Source organism: Entelurus aequoreus, linkage group LG06, assembly GCF_033978785.1.
Source record: "Entelurus aequoreus isolate RoL-2023_Sb linkage group LG06, RoL_Eaeq_v1.1, whole genome shotgun sequence".
Lineage (NCBI taxonomy): Eukaryota > Metazoa > Chordata > Actinopteri > Syngnathiformes > Syngnathidae > Entelurus > Entelurus aequoreus.
This window is the reverse complement of record NC_084736.1, coordinates 16697682-16722229: the sequence shown is the minus strand read 5'-3', so window position 1 is coordinate 16722229 and position 24548 is coordinate 16697682. Positions and strand designations below refer to the sequence as shown.

Below are 24548 nucleotides of genomic sequence, written 5' to 3'. Positions count from 1 at the left end.
TACTGTAGAAAAACTGTGGTATCTTTTTTCTATTTACAGTAAGACATCGTAAGAATAACTGTAGATTTTACAATAAAAGACCGGCAGCTGAGTCATTAAAATTCTACCGTAAAAAAAACACAGTACCATTTTTTCATTTCCAGTAACATACTATATACCACCGTAAATTTTACAGTAAAATTCTGCCGACTGAGCTTCCATGTATTTACCATAAAAGCTTTATTTTTACAGTGTACATAAAAAAATATATAATAAAATGAATAGGCAATTGTGTAATAATATTGTGTACATTTATATTAATATATTATCTACTGTTACAAGCAGCTCTCTGAGGGCAGCCAAAACTGCAATGTGGCCCTCAATGAAAACAAGTTTAACAGCCCTGAAATTGTTTTTCATACAGTATATATATATATATTTTTTTTAAAGTGTTTCCCCCATAAAATTCATTGAAAAGACATTCTAAGTTAACAAGTGGAACGGTAGCATCAATAAAGCAGTTTTTGTGGTTTAGAAGCATCAAGAAAGGAGAACCACAAAAATAAAAAGGGGGTAATTATACATGAGTGCTGATAGAAGTTTAGGAAATGTTTACTTCTATTTAAATACACCCGTGTAAGTGCACATGTCCAAAGAAAGCCTCCTACCCCGTATCCTCCATGATGCAGCCCAGCCAGGTGTCAGGACACCTGCAGTCTCCTGTGCGCCACAAAGGAAGTTCCAAATTGGAAAGAGCATAAAAAGACCACAAAATGTCTTAGCAGGACAAGAACTGATGCACACTCAGCTCTCGTCTTGTCATTGAGTAACGAAGCTATACTGTGGTGTCTTTTCAACATTAATCTCATTGTTCAGTGGAAGAAATGTTCCGACAAAAATCCTGGATGCAGGGGACAAAGCACTGATGGAAAATTACAAAAGTGCTGGTGCAGAGATGTTCTCTCTTTAAAAAAAACCAACCCTAGACCATTATGTCCTGTGCTTCACCGCGTCAGTACCCCCCCACCATCTCTCACCTGCAGAGTTACGTGCATTGTTCCACCTCATGCCGATATTCTGTCCCAGACTCTGGCACAAAGTGATGGCCATGGCGCCAACATTACCAAACTGAAACAAAATATATATATAAAAATCACATACAAGAATCCTCAGTGTTTATCCACTCATTCATTCATCTGTTCTGTTCTGTTCACCCATAAACACACTATAGCGCACCTGGTCTGCCAAAGACTAAGAAGACAGAGCATGATAGATCGGTGTTGCCAACTTAGTTACTTTTTAGAGCAAGGATCCTCAAACTGTGGTACGTGTACCACTAGTGGTACGCCAAAGAACAAGGGGATGGGTCAAATGCAGAGGACAAATTTCACCACACCTAGTGTGTGTGTGACAATCATTGGTACTTTAACTTTAAAGAACCATTTGATTAAAGTACAGTGTTTTATTTACCTATATTCAAACAGTGTTACTGTTCAAACTATTTGTAATGTTACAGGGGCCATCAATAGTAAATATACTTGTTAAATAAAACCTCTGACTTGTTTTTTAATGACTACTTAGGCCTACTATGCTACTGTATTTAAATGTTGGCCATTATGGTGGTACTTGGAGAGCCAAGTGTTTTCTGAGGTGGTACTTGGTGAAAAAAGTTTGAGAACCACTGTGGTAGAGTAATCAGATCACCCTCAATACTTTTCCAAAAAAGCGACTCGCAACAAATCTAGTGAAGACTAAAGATGGGTACTTTCACATTGGAACCAATTCCCGGTACCTGGGAAGATATTGGTACTCAACGGTGCCAATTGTTGGTACTTTTGTTTGTGTGGTAATAAATGTTAACTTGTTTAAATAATGAAATCTCTAATTTTTTTTTTACCAATGAGCTGACAATAATAACTGTGCTGTCCGGTTGTTGTCTTGTTTTCTTACACTTCTGAGTTTCATTTGCAACTATGCATAGAATTCAGTTTGTTTTAGGTGTGTTACCGCTCTGGAAGTAGCCTTTGCCATTAAGTTCAACGTGCAAGTTTTGTCTTTTATTAAGTACTACAAAGTGTTTATACTGTAAGCTACGTACTTGTTACACACTGTATAGTTTGATAGTAACATGCATTTTAGTTGTAGTTTTCATTACCAAATTTAGAGGTGTTGACATAATTTAAAATCGCTAAAGCCAATCAGTAGCATGTATATGGCATAATTAGTATTAAGTTAGCATATTTTGAAAAGTGGAGCTTTACCTCTTTTAATGCATTATATCAGGCATGCTTGCTTTGTTGGCATGGAAAACTGCAACATTATCTAGAGGCAGTTTGCTACAAATTCCTTTGTTTCCCTGTCAAGCGCTTGAGCCGGTGTCAAGTCTGCAACCGAACGTGACATTACGTGCAACAAAGGTATCAAAATATGGCACAGCTTGATTTTAGGTGAATTATACAAATGTGTCGATTACTTCACCCCACCTCCCCCGTACCCTCACTACCAATTGTATTTTGTGTATGTCAGTACACCTTTACATACCTTTACATTTTTACCTGATCAAATGATGTCATAAAGTTCTAAATTAAAACAGAAGAACATGTTATGCTAGTCAAATATCCTCTATAAGACAGGACCACTCTGTTTTTAAAGGGACCTTATCCAGCTCATTTCTCATTTCAGGGTCTTTTAAATAATAATTTCCAAAAAATGTTTATAAGTACACTTATTTTCATAAAATACTCCTACGCCTACCCTGTTGCGGTTGTTCAGGGGTCAAGGGTCGGTTCCAAACCCCCCACCACTACCAGATGCCACCAGTCCAAGCTGCATATAAACGCCCCCCACCCCCTCAAGTGGTAACGTGCTAATGGTTATAAGCAAATAGTGAAGAGGATTTAGATATAATTGGATAAATACTGGAAAGTGCCGAAATGTTGCTGCCTTACTATGGTTTAGATCCCTCTATACGAGAAGAGTGCTTGTCACATGTCGCTCCCAACAGGGCTGTTGCTTAGCTTTTTCACAAGTAGCACTGGTGCTACTCAATGAAAAAAATGAGTAGCACAGAAAATGTTTCATCTTAAATATCCAATTTCATCATTAACACTCACTCACATGTGCAGTCATACAGTTGAGATAAGTTTCACATAAGAGTAGAATGTGTGTCTGTGTGTGTGCCTTTAAAAGGCGGTGCCTGTTGCCTAATGACGTGTGACGTCAGCGAGTCCACCCTCAGTCTGAGTCTCACAAGCATTTTAGCTTGAACTGTTTTTGCTAGTTTAGCAGACTAGCAGCGGCAGTTGGTTGGCTCCGTCAGCAGCTCATTGAGCTCCAATCTTTCACTGGTTTGTGTTATCTCTGCTTAATAAATAGATTGAATGTGTTCCATAGCTGTATGTTCTTGTCAACAAACAAACAGAGTATTGTTTTGATGGCAAGTTTGTCACTTCAATCATTGATTTGTTGTTCAATATCCCCGCCGACCCTCGTAGTTACTAGCACGCAGTGCAGTTTGTGTCAAGTTTTAAGGTGGTGAAAAAAACGTCTATTAATGACCAGTTCCCTTAACTAAGACTTTGTTTCTTCTATGTTGGAAGACTGAGTGTGTGAGCTAAGAGAGCCCCGCTCCTCTCTGTGCATGGCGCAGGACGGAGGGACACACACAGCTTTCAGCGCACAGACACAGAGTAATCAGTTCCACTTCCGAGTCAATCACTTGTCCATTTGGTTATGGTTAAACGTTATTTCAAACATGCTAAACACATGGGCAAAAATGTTACTTTAGTTTCATCAAATTTGAATGGATTCATTTTTGGAGCAAAATGCTAATTAAAGGGTTAAAATCTGTATTCGCACGTGTGCTACTATTTTATTTTCCAACACTCGCACAATCTATTTGCAAATGTGAGTAAAATGCTCGCACTGTACAGCCCAGCCCAACTTTTGAACTCACCTCGTTTATGCCCCCTCCCCTTGTCGGCGAGCACACTCCACCCGTGTAGGCCGTCCCGCTGCGGCCGCTCTGAAACGTGCGCCCTCTGGAGGCGCACAGGAGAGACGCAATGACAATGTCAAGTCAGAGCTGCAAGACGAGAGACACGTTTGTACAGCCGGTCTGCTCACGAGAAAAGTTGGACAACGTCGCTCTGCTCCCTGATGTTGTCCCTCCTGTACTTCATGAAGTTCTGCAGCGTGGTCAGAGGCTCCTCCACCACCGGCACCATGTTCTTAGAGGTCCACGTCTCCATGGCGACCAGCACGATCCTTGTGTTCAGCTGCTCCTTGTAGATCTGAAAGACATCAGTCAAGCTTAGACGTGAACACCTGGTGGGTGTTTGTGTGTGTGTGTGTGTGTGTGTGCGCGTGTAGGTGGACAAACAAGACAATTCAACATACCGCATCAGCCATGTTGACCACCGCTTTGGCAAAGTTTTTAGTTTGGCTGCCGGAGCGTCGCAGCTGTACAATCTGTGAGGAGACAAAGACGCACAGATGGATTGCACGCATTTTTTTTTGTGTGTGTTTGTCAGTCAAACACACACCACCATGGCCATAAGGCAGACCTGGGCATTCTACGGCCCGCGGGCCGCATCCGGCCCTTTACACATCCCTGTCCGGCCCGTGTGAGGCCAATCATAAATTACAATATACATTTCAAAAAGTATCTGTCGAGTGTGCAATACAACGGTGCTGCTTTTGTTTTGAAAAGCGTTATTTGTATTACTTCCGTGTGGACGTATGCGATTGTGAGTGAATTGAACGGCGCAATCACAAATTACAAAATAAAGTTTAAAAAACATCTATGTCGTGCGCGCAATACAACTGTGCTGCTTTTATTTTGAAATGTTTTATTTATGGCCGTATGTCCGGGGGGAACCTGTGAGTGAAGGTGCATAGAGACAAGTGATGAGACGCTAAAAAAAGAAAAGTTGATGACGAATGCCGTGTTTTCAACAAGACATGGACTGGCAAGTATTTCTTTACATAAATTAAAGGTAAAGCTGTGTGCTTAATTTGTGGTACACAACTTGCTGTGTTTAAAGAATATCATTTTAATCGCCACTACACGATGAAACACGAGGGAAAATGAAGCGCGCGCAAGGGAGGCCGATACGTTGATAGTAAAACTGCAAACCCAACAAGGACTTTTTGCCATATTTCACACCCCCAGAGATGCAGCTGTCAGGACAAGTTTCGTCATTTCTCACAAAAGCGCCAGAAAAAGTAAGGCGTTTTCTGACGGAGAGTTTATTAAGGGGTGCTTATTGGACTTTGTTGCGCTGTATGCCCGGAGACATGGACTGTTTTCCGCTAACTTTGGATGAGATCTGTGATGTACGTGACACCGCCCAGCTGCTCTTCTTCTTACGTGGGATTACTGCAGACTTTCAAATCACAGAGGAGCTGGCAGCCATGCAGTCAATTAAAGAGACAACCACAGGTAATGACTTGTTCACATAGGTAAATGCGTGTTTGGACATGTTAGGACTGAAATGGGACAAGCTGGCAGGTGTGACCACCAATCCACTTTATTTATATAGCACATTTAAACAACAAAATGTTTCCAAAGTGCTGCACAACAATATTAAAAAAAAATTCAAATATTATCCTTAGCTCCACCAAAGACTGAATAAAAAGAAAAAACAATTACATATAAAACCAATATAAAATAAATATGATTAAAAACTATTTTTAACAACAGATGGTTGTCCAAATCTGACGGGGAAAAATGTTGGATAATGCCGGATAAAGTGACCATCAAAAGCAATCTGCTTTTGTATAAAGTTAAGTTAGGTTAAATTAAATTATTATTATTAATTATTATTATTATTATCATCATTATTTTTCTTACGGTATATCAAAAATAATATTGAGCAAAATTTAATTGAAATACTGTCGTGTGGCCCTCCAGCAGTGCTCGGGTTGCTTATGCGGCCCCCGGTGAAAATTAATTGCCCACCCCTACCATAAGGCATTGTGCACTGACTATATACTGACATCCTGCATGTCTCTTCCTCCAAGATACCTGAGAGAATGCCTACTCAGTTCCAGATGGACTAAAAAACTAGAACCGTGTGGTGCTAAGACGACCACAATGCATCCCGCTGGGCATCTTTTGAGCTGAGGAACACAACGGTTTGAAAGTAGACGTCCACAGCTCACCATGTCGTTGTCGTTGACCACCATCAACTCGATATATTTGGTCTCGGTCTGCACAGAGGGCCGGCGAGCGAAGCGCTTAGATCGTCTCAGCGGCCTTGACACCCGCTGCTGCCCCCCACTTTGGTCCAGTCTGTCTTCATCACCTCCTCTGCGGTCCAACTCGCTGTCCGCTGTGCAGCCTGCACACACACCACACTGCTCTTCGCTATCAAAGTCGTTAGGAAAGTAATTATCAGTGGCTAAATTAGGGCTCTAAGCAGTATTTCATTTTTTTATTTTTTCACAATTATTTTACTTATGTGAAAATTTTTTTTAAATCAAACTTTAATTTAATTTAATTCATGTTTTGTACTAAAACTAATTTATGGCAAATAAATTGTTAAATAATTTTTGGGACAAATAACACATTTGACATAAAAAAAAACATGTCCAGTAGCACTGTCTTGCAAGACCAGTATCAACGATGCGCTCCAAGAAGAACTGTGAAGATGTGGGAAAATTTCCATTTTAGTTTTACCAGTGATAGTGCAGGAAGGGGCTTGAATGAAATGATCGGTGAAATTTAATACAAAGTGCTCTGTCATTCATTAATTGACATACGCTTCGTCATGCAAAATGGGGCCTCCCACGGATTACACAGCACCTGATCTGCGTTTAGGGAGGGGGGCCCTGATAATTATCACTCCGTCTAAATTACCTATATATTATATCACAGGGTTTCCCCCAGATTTCCAATATACTGTCGGTGGTGGGGGCGTTGTTAGAAAAGTGGTCAAAATGGCATCATCATATACTTTTCATAATCTGTGATGATGCATATATTTTCTTTAAAATGGCCAGAAAATGTTATACATACATTTAAAAACAAATCTGTTTTATTCTTAATTAGTTTTAACATACATTTTTTTTTAGATTATATTGTTTTGCTCCATTTTTCGTATTGTACAATGTACTTTGTTGAGAATTTTTCAAGTTTCTTAAAAACGTCTCCAATCCTTTTAGTGACTTTTTAAAAAAAAATCAAAAACGACTAGTAACAATTCTAGCATTTTTTTCTGGTGCCACTGGAGACTGTACTCTTGTTTAGAGAGTATTTACTTCTGTTGCTCCATGTCCTCGGCGAACAGCGAGAGCTGCAGCGAGCATAACGTCACATTTGCTTCGCGCTGCTGATCCAGCTGAAAGAGCGCCACTGTCCTCCTAATATTTGCACATTGCACTTTTTGTAGATCACTGCCCGCAGGTACAGTACATCTCGGATATATCAAAGTACGTCCACATCGCAGACATGCTGCCTCCGCTCTAGACACTTGCATTCGTCTTGCTTACATTCCCACCTTCTACCTTCCTAGTCACGTCCGTTGTGTCCTTGGGCAAGACACTTCACCCTTTGCCTCTGATGGCTGCTGGTTAGCGCCTTGCGTGAATGGGTAAATGTGGAAATACTGTCAAAGCGCTTTGAGTACCTTGAAGGTAGAAAAGCGCTATACAAGTACAACCCATTTATCATTTAATTTATTACGTCGTCACAACATCTGGCTTCGGCAGTGCTGTTTCGGTGATCAAATACTTTTTTCGGCGGCCGAATTGCCTGCCGTGGCAGGGCGGCAACATCAATTACATTAAGGGGAAACCCTGTATTATTAATACAAGTTTCTGTTTTTCTACTGTTGATCCCTTTTTTAATTACATTTTGATTGACACTGCAATACAGGTACCAATTTAACAATGTTTATCATTGTAGTTTTACCATACTTGCCAACCTTGAGACCTCCGATACCGGGAGGTGGGGGGTGGGGCGTGGTTAAGAGGGGAATATATTTAAACTAGAATTCACCAACTCAAGTATTTCATATATATATATATATATATATATATACATACATACATATATATATATATACATACATACATACATACATACATACATACATATATATATATATACACATATATATATATATATATATATATATATATATATATACATACATATATATATATACATACATACATATGTATGTATGTATGTATGAAATACTTGACTTTCAGTGAATTCTAGCTTATTATACATATAAATAAAAGAAATACTTGAATTTCAGTGTTCTGGAGGCTATCCAGTAGATGGCAGTATTGTCCTGTTTAAGAGTGTCACAACATTGCTATTTACGGCAGACGAACTGCTTTACGGTAGACTAAACGTGACTGCTGTTGTTGTGTGTTGTTACCGCGCTGGGAGGACGTTAATGAAACTGCCTAACAATAAACCCACATAAGAAACCAAGAACTCGCCCTCGATCATTCTACAGTTATGACGTCATTGGGCAGGCAAGCTGTTTATATTGTGGGAAAGCGGACGTGAGAATAGGCTGTCCCCACTCAGGTCCGCATTGAGCTGGAGGGGGCGTGAATACTGGGAGTTTGTCGGGAGAACATTTCTGCCGGGAGGTTATCGGGAGAGGCGCTGAATACCGGGAGTCTCCCGGTAAAAACGGGAAGGTTGGCAAGTATGGTTTTACTGACTGCACTCTACTTTGACATGTTGCTAATATTTTGGTTACATTATTTAGCTACAATAAGAGGCTCAGAGTACACAAATCGAATCTCAGTGCAAAACAGTGCAGTATTACGAGTTCAAATTATTATCAAGTAAAGCAGACATTTTCATGAACACTTTTGCGTTAGCTGTTGTAACATTATGTATGTGTACCTAATGAAATGTCCAATGCACAGTATGCATAACACATAAGGCCATACTAGATGTTGAATGACCATCAACATGCTTGCCTACCTGCACAGTGGGGAGAGAGCCTAAAATCAGGCATCTTGTGGATCAGGTGGGCGCCATTTTCCTACACAGACAGGCGTCATTAGGACCTACAAATATATATATAAACATATATATATACTGTAGCTATATAGAATGTTGACTTTAAACATCTACCTGATTGCTGTCATTGTGAACTGGCTCAATCCCGTAAGAGAAGAGGCCATCTGAGAACACCCCGCTTTGAATAAAAGTAGGAGTGATACAGTTGAATGTACAAGTAAATGCATTAATTATGTAACAATACAGTTCAAAGGGGGGGGGGGGGTGTCTGCTGACTGACCACAGTCCATGACAGGTGGAGAGGGCGGCCCAGGAGTTCGTTACACCTCTTAAGCTTCCTTGGTAGTAGCAGTGCTCCCCTCCCTGCAGATACACGCACATGCACATGCACACACACGCACACAAAGTGGTGTTTAAAGCAGGGACACACTCTGCTACTTCACAGCTTGTCGTGATAGGTCAGCTGCGAGATAATAGCGGGAACTCTCACATTCTTAGCATATGCAACATCGCCCGCTGCGGAAAAAAGGTTTGTGACCTACTTCTGTCTCGAGATGGTTAACATTCACATTTGAACCAATACCGTACCAAGTCCTAGTACCCGGGAATCGATCGAACTGTATAGGCTATCTATGGTAAGTTGTCAAACAAAGAAGTAGCTTTTTCCATGAACATGAATGTGTTATGTCACGCCCTACGAAGTGTTTGTACTAGGGCTGCGAATCTTTGGGTGTCCCACAATTCGATTCAATATCGATTCTTGGGGTCCCGATTCGATTATAAATCGATTTTTTCGATTCAACGCGATTCTCGATTCAAAAACGATATTTTTCCGATTCAAAACAATTCTCTTTTCATTCAATACATAGGATTTCAGCAGAATCTACCCCAGTCTGCTGACATGCAAGCAGAGTAGTAGGTTTTTGTAAAAAGCTTTTATAATTGTAAAGGACAATGTTTTATCAACTGATTGCAATAATGTACATTTGTTTTAACTATTAAATGAACCAAAAATATGACTTATTTTATCTTTGTGAAAATATTGGACACAGTGTGTTGTCAAGCTTATGAGATGCCATGCAAGTGTAAGCCACTGTGACACTATTGTTCATTTTTATTTAATTTTTTAAATATATTTTTTTAAATAAATGTCCTATAATATCAATGAGGGATTTTTAATCACCGCTATGTTGAAATTGTTACTAATATTGATACTGTAGTTGATAATATTCATTTTTGTTTCACTACTTTTGGATTGTTCTGTGTCATGTTTGTCTCCTCTCAGTTGCTCTGTTTATTGCTGTTCTGAGTGTTGCTGGGTCGGGTTTGGTTTTGGAATTGGATTGCATTGTTATGGTATTGCTGTGTATTGTTTTGTTGGATTGATTAATTAAAAAAATAAATAAAATAAAAATTCAAAATAAATAAATAAATAAATCGATTTTTGAAAAATGAGAATTGATACTGAATCGTACAACGTGAGAATGGCGATTTGAGTTCGAATCGTTTTTTTCCCACACCCCTAGTTTGTACTGTATGTATTGTGCTTATTACACACCAGCTGTTTGATTGTAAAATTCACCTTAGTTGTAGTTTTTGTTACTAAATTTGAAGGTGTTGAAATCAACATGAAAAATTGCTTATGATAATATTGCCTGTCTTTGGCAAATCCAACATAAATTAGCATCAAGCGAGCATATTTTGCAAGAGTGGAGCCTTACATTACGTAGGAGCGTTTTCGATCAGGCATACTGGCTTTGTTGGTGTTGAAAATTGCAACTTTATTTTGAGGGAGTTTGGCTGAGGCTATGTCTACACTAAGCCGGATAACCCCTTAAACAAATTATTGTTTAGCCTAAGCCCCGTTTCAGCCACACTAAACTATCGTTTAAGGTCCCCCTCCTCTGACAAATTTTTACACGGGTAAGTGCGCCGTGTATTTCTTGAATATCCGGCTCTTAGATTTGTATGGACTCATTGATTGTTTACAAACTGAGTTCGGAGAGGAAGTGACGCCAGAAAGACAGCGCCCCACACAGGAAGTGACGTCAGAAAGAACGCGCCAGAGCCAGCTTCATAAAAAAGCTGTTTCGTAATTCGGAGCTAAACACTGGAAACATGAAGGCGAGTCATGCAGACATGCCGTGTTTCTCCTTCCGGCTGTACAGACGCTTGTGGAAATCACACATGAATACATTAAGAGAAAGTGATTGCAGCTATTTCAGACGGCAAGAGAACTTTCGAATGTCCAGGTCAGCTGTGATTCTATTTACCAAAAAACTTTGTCCATTTGTCGAAGAAGAGTCAATGAGAATGCGGGCTCCCGTGGATGTGATAAAGGTAGCGTGTGCTTTGTATTACCTGGCCGTCGAGGGAAAACTACGGAAAACAGCGAATGCATTTGGACTGGCAAAGCAGACTGTATCAGTTATTGTCCACCATGTATGTCGCGGACTCAACGTCTAGGTGCAGAGTATATAAAGTCACCAAAAACAAATGGACAATGAAGGTGAAGGCAAAAGAGTGAGGAGTGTCCTGACCAGATATCTACATCCCTAGTTTGATTGATGTAAAATGTTCTTTATCACATTGTTTACGTTTACTACAATAGGGCCCCACAGCACACTGGATTCCAGTTAATTGAAATATTACAACTCTGGATATTGTTCAGATAAGTTAAATTTAAGAACTTGCACACAAAGCAACACTGGAGGTGACTATGACGTGCGCATTTTCTGTGCATGCGTATTAAGTCGCGTTGTGCCGGCGGACGGAGGAGGGAGGGGGTCTTAAACGGTGGCATTGTTGTGTGTGGACACGGATAAGGTTAGGTGGGATTTACCCTGGATAACCTTATCCGGCTTAGTGTAAACGGGGCCTGACGCTGGCCTGAGTGCTGCTTGAGTGATTTTTTGCATGAGCTGGTGTTCAGTCTGCAACCGGACGTGACGAGTCTGAAACTCTACATTTAAACCAGTGTGCGTGGCACTGGGAGCAAGGTGGGTATAGCGTCCTGCCCAAAGATACAACGGCAGTGACTAGGATAGCAGAAGCGGGAATCGAACCTGCAACCCTCAAGTTGCTGGCACTACCACTCTACCAACCGAGCAATGCATTTATTTTTATATTTATTATATTTGGAAGCGGATTAGGCAAGAAAATAAAATAAAATACAAAGAACTAATACAACAAAATAATGAACAAAAATGGGTTAATGTAATATGATTAAAGTTATGAAATGAGCAAATGCACCATATTTCCTAAGTTTAAAAAATAAGTAAATACTATTAAAAAAATTAATTAGGTATCCATCAGCAGTCAATTTGTCCATGTGTGCTATCATTTTTGTATTTTGTGCAAAGTGCATTGTGAATCCCACGTGGTAGAAATAAATAATATTCAAATATGTTTTTTATTTTATTCTGATCATCACAAAGTTATTCCACCAACAGGCGATCTAGTAAAAACACAAAAAGAGGCTGATGGATTTAGTTTTCCATCTATTAATTTCCAAATAAGGGTATATAGAATGTTGTATTACAATTATTGCTTACAACTTTCAAACAATTACATATTTAAATCAGATTAATCATCATTTTGATTAATCACAGTAAAATACTTGCATGCATAATTTAGATCAAATGAAAGAAAACAACAATATTAAGTTGCCTATGAGTCAAACAGGACGGTTTTTAGGTGTTTTACTTGAGTGAACGTCATTTATTTGTTCTTTGCTCTGACGTATGCATTGACCGTATGCATTGACCGTATAAAAACCCATGCCGCCTTTCAGGTATCAAGGAGCATGTGCACTCAAAATGTATTGCGCGATTAATCTGTGTCCATCCATGATTAATGCAATAATGTTTTGTGATTAATCGCATGGGTTAAAGCCTTAACTTTGACAGCCTTAATTACAATATGATAACTCTTTAATTTTCTATTTTTTTTATTTGACCAAACTAAAAAAAAAAATGTTTAACTATCCAACCAACCTCAAAACGAGGCTGCTGCTGTATCCCTCAAATGGAAGTGTTTAAAAAAAAAAAGAAGAAAAAAAAAGCCAAATTTGGTGACGCACATCAACGCATCACGCCTCCCACGTCCTGCGGCGTCCAAAGAATCACGTGATGCCGCCATCAAGCGGCGCCACAATCTGGCCTCAACGTAGGACTCCATCCCCTGCAGCATCCCTCTCTCCCTTCCAGGCACACGGGAAAGCTTCATCTTGTCCGAGTGGAATTTGTATTTCCATTTCACCCTCCTCTTGCTCTCTTGCTAGCAGCACACGGCTCTTATCTCAGTCGTGTCTCATTCTCTGGGCTGCCAAGAACTTAATGACACTGCTGAGCTAACTGGTTGCCATGGAGACAGAATCACGATTGGTCAGGAGGACTGAAGGAGAGTTTGGAGCATGCTGGGAGGGGGCTGTATAGGTGGCTCATTTGTGCAGCAAAGCACATTAGCATCCCTCTTGGCTACTAGATTGTACTTTAAATCCTCTCTGGACTATGTCATCCTTTCTATTGTTATTTTGAGAAGATTACTGTACAGTACATCCCAGAGCATACTGCTTTGTGCCTTTTAGGCAAACGTACATTTGAAAAGTCCAGAAGTACATTATGGTTAGGTGGAAGGCTATTTTTAAACTGCTTTCCAAAATAGCACTTCTACATTCGATTGAGCTTAAAATAAACCCAGCGGCCACATCATTAGGTACACCTGCACAAGCTCATGAGATGCAACACAACAGCTGTTGCCTTGACAATAGGCTATTTTCCACCACAGGAACTTTTCCACTTAACTGGGTAAAAGAAGTTCCCCCTATGTTTCCACCAAAAATTACGCGGGTAGATTTAACTTAAGGTAAAGTTAAAGTACCAATGATTGTCACACACACACTAGGTGTGGTGAAATTTGTACTCTGCATTTGACCCATCCCCTTGTTCAGGTGAGGGGAGCAGTGAGCAGCAGCGGTGGCCACGCCCGGGAATAATTTTTGGTGATTTAACCCCCAATTCCAACCCTTGATGCTGAGTGTCAAGCAGGGAGGTAATGGGTCCCATTTTTATAGTCTTTGGTATGACTCGGCCGGGGTTTGAACTCACGACCTACCGATCTCAGGGCGGACACTCTAACCACTAGGCCACTGAGTTATTCAGGAGCCTTTCGAAGTTCCTCCTAGCTAGGTGGGACATTTCGAAGCTACCCTGAACCTTTTCGGGGGGGCAGGACTGTGCTGTCGAACACTGATTGGTTGAACACCGTTGGCGGCGTTCCTAAAACTTATTTTTCAAACACACGGCCACTATTGCGCAGTATGCAAGGACGACGACTTCTTTATTTCTTATTTCTTGTGTATTTCTATTACAAAAAACTTGACAATGAAGAGAAAGAAGAACGAAAGGAACTTTCGACTTGCAGCAACTTTTCTGGGGCATCTGTGTGCTGAAGAACTCTGATCAGTGGAACTTTTTTGGAGTGTTTTTACAGCTGTAGTCTTTCATCTATATGCAGTTTATTATTTTTACAAACCTGAAGCCGGACTTGAAGCAAACGACCTCAGCTGCTTACTACTCTGACTTTGTTGGAGAAATGTGAAAAAAAGGTGGCAGCACACAAGTGGAACGAAGGTAAATTACATAAATTATTAACTATTTACTTTATTACATGTTGTAAAAGTAGTCAGTGACACTCCATTTGTTTAGTTATTAGCTTCAACCCGAGTAAACAGAATGTTAATGCTAACAAACTAAAGCTAAAGCCGATGTGTTTGTGTTGTCGGCGTGAGATAAACACTGACATTTATTATTTATATATTGTTATTTGCAGCTGAAATGGACCACAAGGAACCGCCTGACACTCATGAATTCGTCATTTACTGAGAGGACAACATTGACTGTTGGACATTGCGGACAAAAGCCTGAGTTTTAATAAAAAATTCGGTAAACTTTATTTTTTAAATCATATTGTTTTGTTTATTATTGCTTTGTATTTCATATACTTACCTTTTAGTAAAAATACAGTGACCTATTATTGTCCGTTTATTTACATGGTATCATTGTAGAAATATAGTCAACAACTCCTCCATACGTCATCAGCCATATTTGTATAAACTACCCAGAACTGTGAAATGCGGTGTAAACACAAATCACACACTTCTACAGGAACCTCTAGTTCCACTAACTAGATAGAGGTTGCAGGAACTTTATTTTGGTTTAAAAGGGCCTAAAGACAACAATCCGTTTGATTGACTAGCGTTCCAAGTTCACACCCATGCTAGTTTCTTTTTAAGTCTTGTTGTTCTTTCTTTTATTAAAGGCCTACTGAAATGAATTTTTTTAATTTAAACGGGGATAGCAGATCCATTCTATGTGTCATTCTTGATCATTTCGTGATATTGCCATATTTTTGCTGAAAGGATTTAGTAGAGAACAGCGACGATAAAGTTCTCAACTTTTGGTCGCTGATAAAAAAAGCCTTGCCTGTACCGGAAGTAGCGGGACGTCGCAGGTTGAAGGGCTCCTCACATTTCCCCATTGTTTACACCAGCAGCGAGAGCGATTCGGACCGAGAAAGCGACGATTACCCCATTAATTTGAGCGAGGATGAAAGATTTGTGGATGAGGAACGTGCGAGTGAAGGACTAGAGTGCAGTGCAGGACGTATCTTTTTTCGCTCTGACCGTAACTTAGATAAAAGGGCTCATTGGATTCCACACTTTCCCCTTTTTCTATTGTGGATCACGGATTTGTATTTTAAACCACCTCGGATACTATATCCTCTTGAAAATGAGAGTTGAGAACGAGAAATGGACATTCACAGTGACTTTTATCTCTACGACAATACATCGGTGAAGCACTTTAGCTACGGAGCTAACGTGATAGCATTGTGCTTAAATGCAGATAGAAACAAAAGAAATAAGCCCCTGACTGGAAGGATAGACAGCAGATCAACAATACTACTATCAGGAGACACCGAACCAAACACTGAACCTGTAACTACACGGTTAATGCTGTGCCGCCTGTCGAAGCCTAGCAATGCTGTTGCTAACGACACCATTGAAGCTAACTTAGCTACGGGACCTCGTCAGAGCTATGATAAAAATATTAGCGCTCCACCTACGCCAGCCCTCATCTGCTCATCAACACCCGTGCTCACCTGCGTTCCAGCGATCGACGGCGCGACGAAGGACTTCACCCGATCATCGATGCGGTCGGCGGCTAGCGTCGGATAGCGCGTCTTCTATCCTCAAAGTCCTCCTGGTTGTGTTGCTGCACCTACAGCTTTCTTCTTAGCAGTCTCCATTGTTCATTAAACAAATTGCAAAAGATTCACCAACACAGATGTCCAGAATACTGTGGAATTTTGCGATGAAAACAGAGCCGTTTGTATTGGGATACAATGTGTCCGAATACTTCCGTTTCAACCATTGACGTTACGCGCAAACGTCATCATACATAGATGTTTTCAACCGGAAGTTTCGCGGGAAATTTAAAATTGCACTTTATAAGTTAACCCGGCCGTATTGGCATGTGTTGCAATGTTAAGATTTCATCATTTATATATAAACTATCAGACTGCGTGGTCGGTAGTAGTGGGTTTCAGTAGGCCTTTAAAGCGCTTACTAGGCGTCCAATCAGATTGCCAATATGTCAAACCTCTACTGTTTACAGCCACTAGGGACACTGACCAATTAGAAAGCATGTAGCTCCCTTTTTTTAATGAGAGAAAAAAAAACATGTCGAGAATGGTAAATGGATTACACTTATAGCGTTTATACATAGCGTTTTTCTGCCTTCAAGGTACCACATTCACCTGCTGATGAGAGCATCGGGAGCAACTGGGAATTCAGTATTTTGCTCAAGATACTTCGACCTGGTGACAGGGGGACTAAGGATCGAACCCACAACGATTGGGTAGGGGCCAACCACTCTACCACCTGAGCCATAGAAAATGTACGTCAATGTTTCCTGCCAAAATGGCACACCAAATATACATTTCGAGAGCAACAATTTGGTACTACCTATTCATCTTTGCTCATAAACACATTAATGGGGCTGTATGTGCACACGGAGTAACTGCCACAAATCGTAACTCTCTTAACATACCTCATACGAACCTGGGGTCTCATGTAACTAGAGTTGCGAGGATTTTCTACTAAAAATGGACGTACATTCAAATCCAGAAAACTACATACGCGAGTAAAAATTCATATGTTTTAAAGTGTCCGCTTGCACAAATCCAAGCACATAGGACTAGGCAGATAAAACGATATCAATAAATATCGAATCATTTTTGATGATTTAACCCCCAATTCCAACCCTTGATGCTGAGTGCCAAGCAGGGAGGTAATGGGTCCCATTTTTATAGTCTTTGGTATGATCCGGCCGGGGTTTGAACTCACAACCTACCGATCTCAGGGCGGACACTCTAACCACTAGGCCACTGAGTAGGAAAGGAGGAGAGGAGAGGAAGGTTACATTGAAAATAAAAATGCTACAATTTCATTTATTTTTCTCCTGGTCCATATTTTCCATAGGTCATAAAAATAGAACTAATTATCGCTATTGACCAATATAAAAAACATATATTATGAAACATTTTTCAGCCATATCGCCCAGCCCTACAAGCACCTTTTTTTTCTGTCGTCATGTTAAGTTAAAGTTAAAGTACCCATGATTGTCACACACACACTAGGTGTGGCGAAAGTATTCTCTGCATTTGACCAATCACCCTTGATCACCCCCTGGGAGGTGAGGGGAGCCGTGAGCAGCAGCGGTGGCTGCGCCCGGGAATCATTTTTGGTGATTTAACCCCCAATTCCAACCCTTAATGCTGAGTGCCAAGCAGGGAGGTAATGGGTCTCTTTCATAATGGTTGTGAACGATAGGCAAAATTCCAAAAAAAGTGCAGTTCCCCTTTAAAGTTAAGGACTTTTGTGATTTCTGATCATTTTTGAGGGCACCAAAGGGGCTTCTGAGTGTGTGTGTGTGTGCGTGTAGGAAGAGTAGCGCATACAGAGAACAGCATCTTGATGTTTTTTTTGGCTTGTTAAAGAGAAAGTTGATCCATCACCCCTTTGTTATAATTGTTTGATATACAGTACTGTACAGCACTATATATTGTGTTCAAAGTGTACAAACCTTCACTAAAATATTGACCTTTGTCTAGGCTGAAACCCAATATTAATATTTTTTGTTATATGAAATTTTCTTCACTATGCAAACTTTTCGATTTACAAACCTTGTTCAGGTTTTACTGTAATTTTTTCATGTTGGAATCAAAGCATCGACACTTAACAACCCCTGTTTCTACTATTTTGTGTCAATTTTCCAGCTACCGGTACATGAAAGACGACAGGCATGTCGAAAATGTTCTTACCCAGGACTGTGAAGGTCGTCCATCCTGCGTGAATTGGCGCTCCACGTAGTCTGAAGACAGGAGGTGACTGCGCAGAGTGGACACATCAGTGTCAAAGTGTGTGCAAAAACACTAATGTGAACATCTGCAGTGTTTAAGAGGCGGTGCGTGTAAACAGAAGAAGCGTAGCAGTACTGACTGGTTTAGCTCCAGGTCCAGCGTGAAGGTCTGTCCGAAGGCTTCCATCTGGAAACAGCTGTGCGCCAAGTGGACGGGCTGCAAGAATTGCAAATAATAAAATAACCAAGGAGACAGTTTGCTGTTACATCAAAGCACAACAAAATAATTCTATTTAAGTGCGCCACTTTGCAGAACCCACAGCGCCATAAATAATGCTCCAGAATCAATAGCGCTTTGAACACGTTTCATCACATCAACTACTATGATTGATAAAGGCTGCACGGACTGCCTGAGTCAAGCTAGAGATGAAAGGAAAAAATGGATGGATGGATAAAGAAGTGGTTGAAAAGGCAAACTGGCACAGGACGGAGGCCAACGTGGTGAAGTGAGGTGAGGAAAAAGTCGGGTCAGTCAAGGGAGAAATGAGGTGCGGACGCAATAGGAGAGATTCCTTTCATGCAGCTCAGACTGCAGCACAGCAGCTTCAATGGAAGCTGCATTGACTCACCCGCCTTTTACAATAAAATGCATCACTGCACACACAAAAATGTAAGGAATCTATAATGGCATTCCGTATAGCAGGCATGTAAGACATGTTACTCTATGAGTGCTACTTGTTTTATTAATGAAGACTAGTTACATTTACAGATCTCCACTCAAGCAATTCACGTCTATTTGTGCTAACTGAATGGCCATACAAGCACAAAAAATGCAATGCACATATTTTTTGAGGATTTACTAAGAAATGAGGTAAAATTTAGGAAAATTACAGAATGTTCACTTTTACTTTAACATGCCCCAGCTCTTGCACAATATAGGTAAAGTGTTTTTTGCACAGTCCTATTTAATACTTTGTGATTATGGACACAAATATATACCCTAATATAGGTAGTTTTATATTTTGATTAACGATAAATTATAAACTGCACCTTTCTTTTTAATTTTGCTTATCATTCACAATCTCTATGTAAGGCAAAAACTAATTTTTCTTTTTCATGCATTCTAATTCATAATATACAGCAAGTACAAGCCAGCTAACAATGCAGCTAATGGGAGAACACTATTCCGCCCATAAAGCCCTCAAAAAACCATCCAAAAAGCGCAGACAACACTCCATTTACATGTTATGACCTGAATATTAACCAAGTATTAGCGATATTGGTATTATAAGCGCTAACACAGATGAACTATTGACATATTGAACTGCTGCATTGTGTCTGAGATAGTAAAAGTTAATTCTAGATTATAAATCTTGCCTCTTACTTGCATAGTAGAAGGTTGTTGCCATAAACCGAGAAGTTGGTCAACTTTGACATCCAACTTCTACCCACAGATGGTGAGAAAGACATGAAAAGACGCTTGTTTGCAGCACTCTGTTTTTTAACCTGCGTGAGAATTATAATTAATTGCTCATTTAAACGGGAAGATATAAACATCCCATCAGTTGGCATCCCAGTGAAAGCAGACATTGTACAATAAGTGATTGTTTTATTATGCCTTTAGTTTGTATATCTTGTTCAGCACTGAGCGATACTGTTACATGTGTTACGACTAGAGATGTCCGATAATATCGGCCTGCCGATATTATCGGCCGATAAATGCTTTAATATGTAATATCGGAAATTATCGGTATCGTTTTTTTTATTATCGGTATAGGTTTTTTTATTTTTATTAAATCAACATAAAAAACACAAGATACACTTACAATTAGTGCACCAACCCAAAAAACCTCCCTCCCCCATTTACACTCATTCACACAAAAGGGTTGTTTCTTTCTGTTATTAATATTCTGGTTACTACATTATATATCAATATATATCAATACAGTCTGCAAGGGATACAGTCCGTAAGCACACATGATTGTGTGTGCTGCTGGTCCACTAATAGTACTAACCTTTAACAGTTAATTTGACTCATTTTCATTAATTACTAGTTTCTATGTAACTTTTTTTATATTGTTTTACTTTCTTTTTTATTCAAGAAAATGTTTATAATTTATTTATCTTATTTTATTTTATTAATTAAAAAAAAAAAAAGGACCTTATCTTCACCATACCTGGTTGTCCAAATTAGGCATAATAATGTGTTAATTCCACGACTGTATGTATCGGTATCGGTTGATATCGGTAATTAAAGAGTTGGACAATATCGGAATATCGGATATCTGCAAAAAGCCATTATCGGAAATCCCTAGTTACGACCTGTTAGGCCAGGCCATTCTCTGTTTTAGTTTTTGAGTGCTTTTCCTGTTTTTTCGGCCTCACTTCCTGTTTTACGCTCTTATTTTGGTTCCACTTACTGTATTATTTGTATTCTGTTTGCCTTCTTTACTCTCTTTCTGAGCACTTCTCTCTTCATCTGAGGCTTGTTTGCATTTATTGTCTCACCTGGTGTTGGAGGGCTATTTAAGCCAGTCTCTTTTCTTTGTTGGTTGTGGGATCATTACTAATGTTTGGGGGTTACCCACATATGCGGTCCTCTCCAAGGTTTCTCATAGTCATTCACATTGACGTCCCACTGGGGTGAGTTTTCCTTGCCCGTATGTGGGCTCTGTACCGAGGATGTCGTTGTGGCTTGTACAGCCCTTTGAGACACTTGTGATTTAGGGCTATATAAATAAACATTGATTGATTGATTTACTTGCACATTGCCTGCTGTCTCCTGCAATTTGTGGTCACGACCTCTGCCACAAAGAGCCTTCCTAACAACATGATGCTTAGTGTTTCACTTAAGCTGAATCTGCTTATCACTCAGCTTCTAAAACCTGTAGCTCATCCTCCTTATATTTAGGCTCAAAAATATAAGGTTCTGGATCATCATTTTTCCCAAAGTAGTCTTTGTTGTCGCTCATGAAGTCTGCCATGATTAGTAGTGTTGTTGCTTTTGAAGGGAAAAGCGAACGTTATGATGAGTCTGTGAAATTAACACACTGTTGTATGCTTAAAATGACCAAAATATGTAAATATTACATGCTATTATGAATGTGCTTGTTACTACATTACATATATACTTACAGCATATATATAAAATATATATGCTGCTTTAGAGCGCCATGCTAGTTGCTAAACCATATACTGTATTTCAGGGGTCCCCAAACGTTTTAACTCGAATGAACACATGTGGAGTTATGTACCTAAAAAAAGGTGAAATAACTGAAAACATGTTTTGTATTCTAGTTTCTTCAAAATAGCCACCCTTTGCTCTGATTGCTGTTTTGCACACTCTTGGCATTCTCTTGATGAGCTTCAAGAGGTAATCACCTGAAATGGTTTTCACTTCACAGGTGTCATAGTTTTGATGCCTTCAGTGACATCTACAATGTAAATAGTCATGAAAATAAAGAAAACACATTGAAATGAGAAGGTGTGTCCAAACATTTGGCCTGTACTGTATATATATTCCTCGCGCACTAATTGACTGAAAGAACGCGCACTTGTCACGTTATCGATGGGAAAATGCATTTTTAGACAATATGATTTGCCTGAGCGGCTAGGAGAAACCGAGAGTAACAAGGGGTAGAAAATGGATTAGAATATGAAAGGACAGATTTCAAAAATAATAATAATTTAAAAAAAAAATAAAAAAATAAAATAAAATAAATTAAAAAAAAAATATATATATATATATAAATAATAATAATAATAATAATAACTGGGATTTATATAGCGCTTTTCTAAGTACCCAAAGTCGCTTTACATGTTTTTCTGAACCCATCAATCATTCACACCTGGTGGTGGTAAGCTACTTTCGTAGCCACAGCTGCCCTGGGGTAGACTGACGGAAGCGTGGCTGCAATTTGCATATATATATATATATATATATATATATATATATATATATATATATATATATATATATATATATATATATATATATATATATATATATATATATATATATATATATATATATATATTTGTAATTTTTAATTTTATTTGGGACATCCGGATTTTGGACGCTGGCTGTTACACACACTTTTTTGTAATTTTTAATTTTATTTGGGACATCCGGATTTTGGACGCTGGCTGTTTCCGTGGTTTGGGAACCCCTGCTGTATTTGGTATATGCTAACACAATAGTTAGCCCAGCTGTAATATTTTTTATTACGACCGGCACTATTTTACACTTGTTGTATTTATGTTGCTATTTAAGGTAAACAAAGTACAAGAAATTATGTCTCTAGGTAGTAATTTTATTCTATTTCCTAGCTAATGCTAATTAGCATTACCTTTATTTTTTTATTATTATTATTGTTTTTTTAATCGATGAGAACACAGCGGCTTCTGCTACAGCATGCTTCTACCTGCTTTATTGGAGTAGGAACTACATGTTAAAGGGGTCATTATGATTTTTTCTACATTTAAAACCCTTCCTTGTGGTCTATATAACATGTAATCGTCAACATGTTGCATATATTATGTTTTACAGATTGTGGGTTCTCTTAATTACGTGCCTCCACTTCAACAGCGTCTTGTCCCCGTCATCCTTTTTGTGGTTTTTAGCGCTTCCATACAGAGTCTACTGACAGATATGAATTCAAACTATAAGCTACTTTGTATTAGAAATGGCAACTGCAAAGGATTCATGTGCATGTACGAGCTAGTCTGCCCCACAACAAGAGGATAGTGAAAAAGAAGGAGCTTATTGACTAAAGCGCAGACTACGATGGCGGACCCACGCAACGCACTTTGGGCAAATGTATATTATATATGAAGCTATTCGCAGATGTCACAATAGAGAAAAACGTCACAAAATTCCAAACGGCTCGTTTGGAGGAAGTATGAAAGAAGGCAATATTGTTTTATAAGTGTTTCCGGCAATCCCTCATTGTTTGATTTTAAAATTTCTGGATTTAGGCAGATCTCAAATACACAAAAAAGCGGTATCAATCTGTAAGAAAAGTTGGACCCCTTTAAATCAGGGGTGTACAAACTGTATAGATGCAGGCCACTTTAATACATTTTGTATTTGTACAACGAGGGCCTGATTTACTAAAGGTTTGTGTGTACTAAAACACGTGCAAACTTAATAGCACTCACAAGGCTGACCTAAATGTTTGTAAAGTGGATTGTGTTTAAGTAAAAAAATAAGGCGTGCCATCCATTTTGCATCTCTGTCTTCATTAATATGCAAAATAAATGCTGATCATCAAGACGACAACAATACAGAGAGAAGAAGATATAATATTTATTTAGCACACGCAATGACATTTATCAACACTCATCACCGCTTAGCGAGCACTATTTAGCGATTTAAAAAGCACGTGTGGGAAGAACGTGAAAACTGACAATTCCACACACAGGATCAGTGCTCGATCTACACAGACAGACGAGAATCCTCCGTCATACATGTGTGTGTGTGTCAACATTTTGGATGGTCTGAAATAAAAAATATTAGATATATCGTACATTCGGCAACATCATTTTATAATTTTTTACCTGCTGGAGGACCTAAAGGGTTGATTAAAACAAATTAAATTGATGCATTTGTGTCCTTCAGAATTTTTTTTTATATGTTCGTTTTTTTTCACATGGAATATATCATTAAAATATTTCTAATATGAAAAAAAAATTCTTTAAGTATGCATTTTTTGCATCTTGAGCGGAGTACGGGTTCTCTCCAATGAGCAAACCTTCGGCTGTTAAAAAAAAAAAAAAAATTTTTTTAAAACAATATATATACCTGTATATATATATATATATATATATATATATATATATATATATATATATATATATATATATATATATATATATATATATATATATATATATATATATATATATACTGTATATATATATATATATGTGTATATATATTTATTTCTTTATTTTAAATTTATTTTTTTAAAAGTAGATGCACTGCAAGACTGCTTCTAAAAGGCCCATAAAAAGTGGTACATTCAGGCATGTGATTTGACCACAATGAAAAAGACTGAAAAAATTTCCGGGGGTCTGGGGGACCAATTTAACACGCTAAAATTAACAAAGACAGCACCATTTGAAGAAAATATTTTAGTGTTTAAAGACAT

The 24548-nt window shown here is 38.9% G+C and overlaps 1 protein-coding gene across 6 annotated transcripts in view; it reads right to left on the bottom strand.

Moving 5' to 3' along the window:
- Positions 1-24548, bottom strand: part of LOC133651888 (disintegrin and metalloproteinase domain-containing protein 11-like) — a 77196-nt gene that overhangs the window by 31394 nt on the left and 21254 nt on the right. For 5 of the 6 annotated variants that reach the window (XM_062050094.1, XM_062050095.1, XM_062050096.1 and 2 more), the window contains 11 exons: positions 18537-18613; positions 18359-18425; positions 9255-9337; positions 9089-9152; positions 8936-8996; positions 6145-6323; positions 4378-4449; positions 4105-4271; positions 3935-4019; positions 1017-1107; positions 648-699 (listed from right to left, as the gene is read on the bottom strand). In XM_062050094.1, coding sequence (XP_061906078.1) covers positions 648-699; positions 1017-1107; positions 3935-4019; positions 4105-4271; positions 4378-4449; positions 6145-6323; positions 8936-8996; positions 9089-9152; positions 9255-9337; positions 18359-18425; positions 18537-18613 — 998 coding nt within the window. Of the gene's footprint in view, positions 1-647; positions 700-1016; positions 1108-3934; positions 4020-4104; positions 4272-4377; positions 4450-6144; positions 6324-8935; positions 9022-9088; positions 9154-9254; positions 9338-18358; positions 18426-18536; positions 18614-24548 lie in introns of those variants that run through there. The other variant, XM_062050098.1, reaches the window with a different exon arrangement.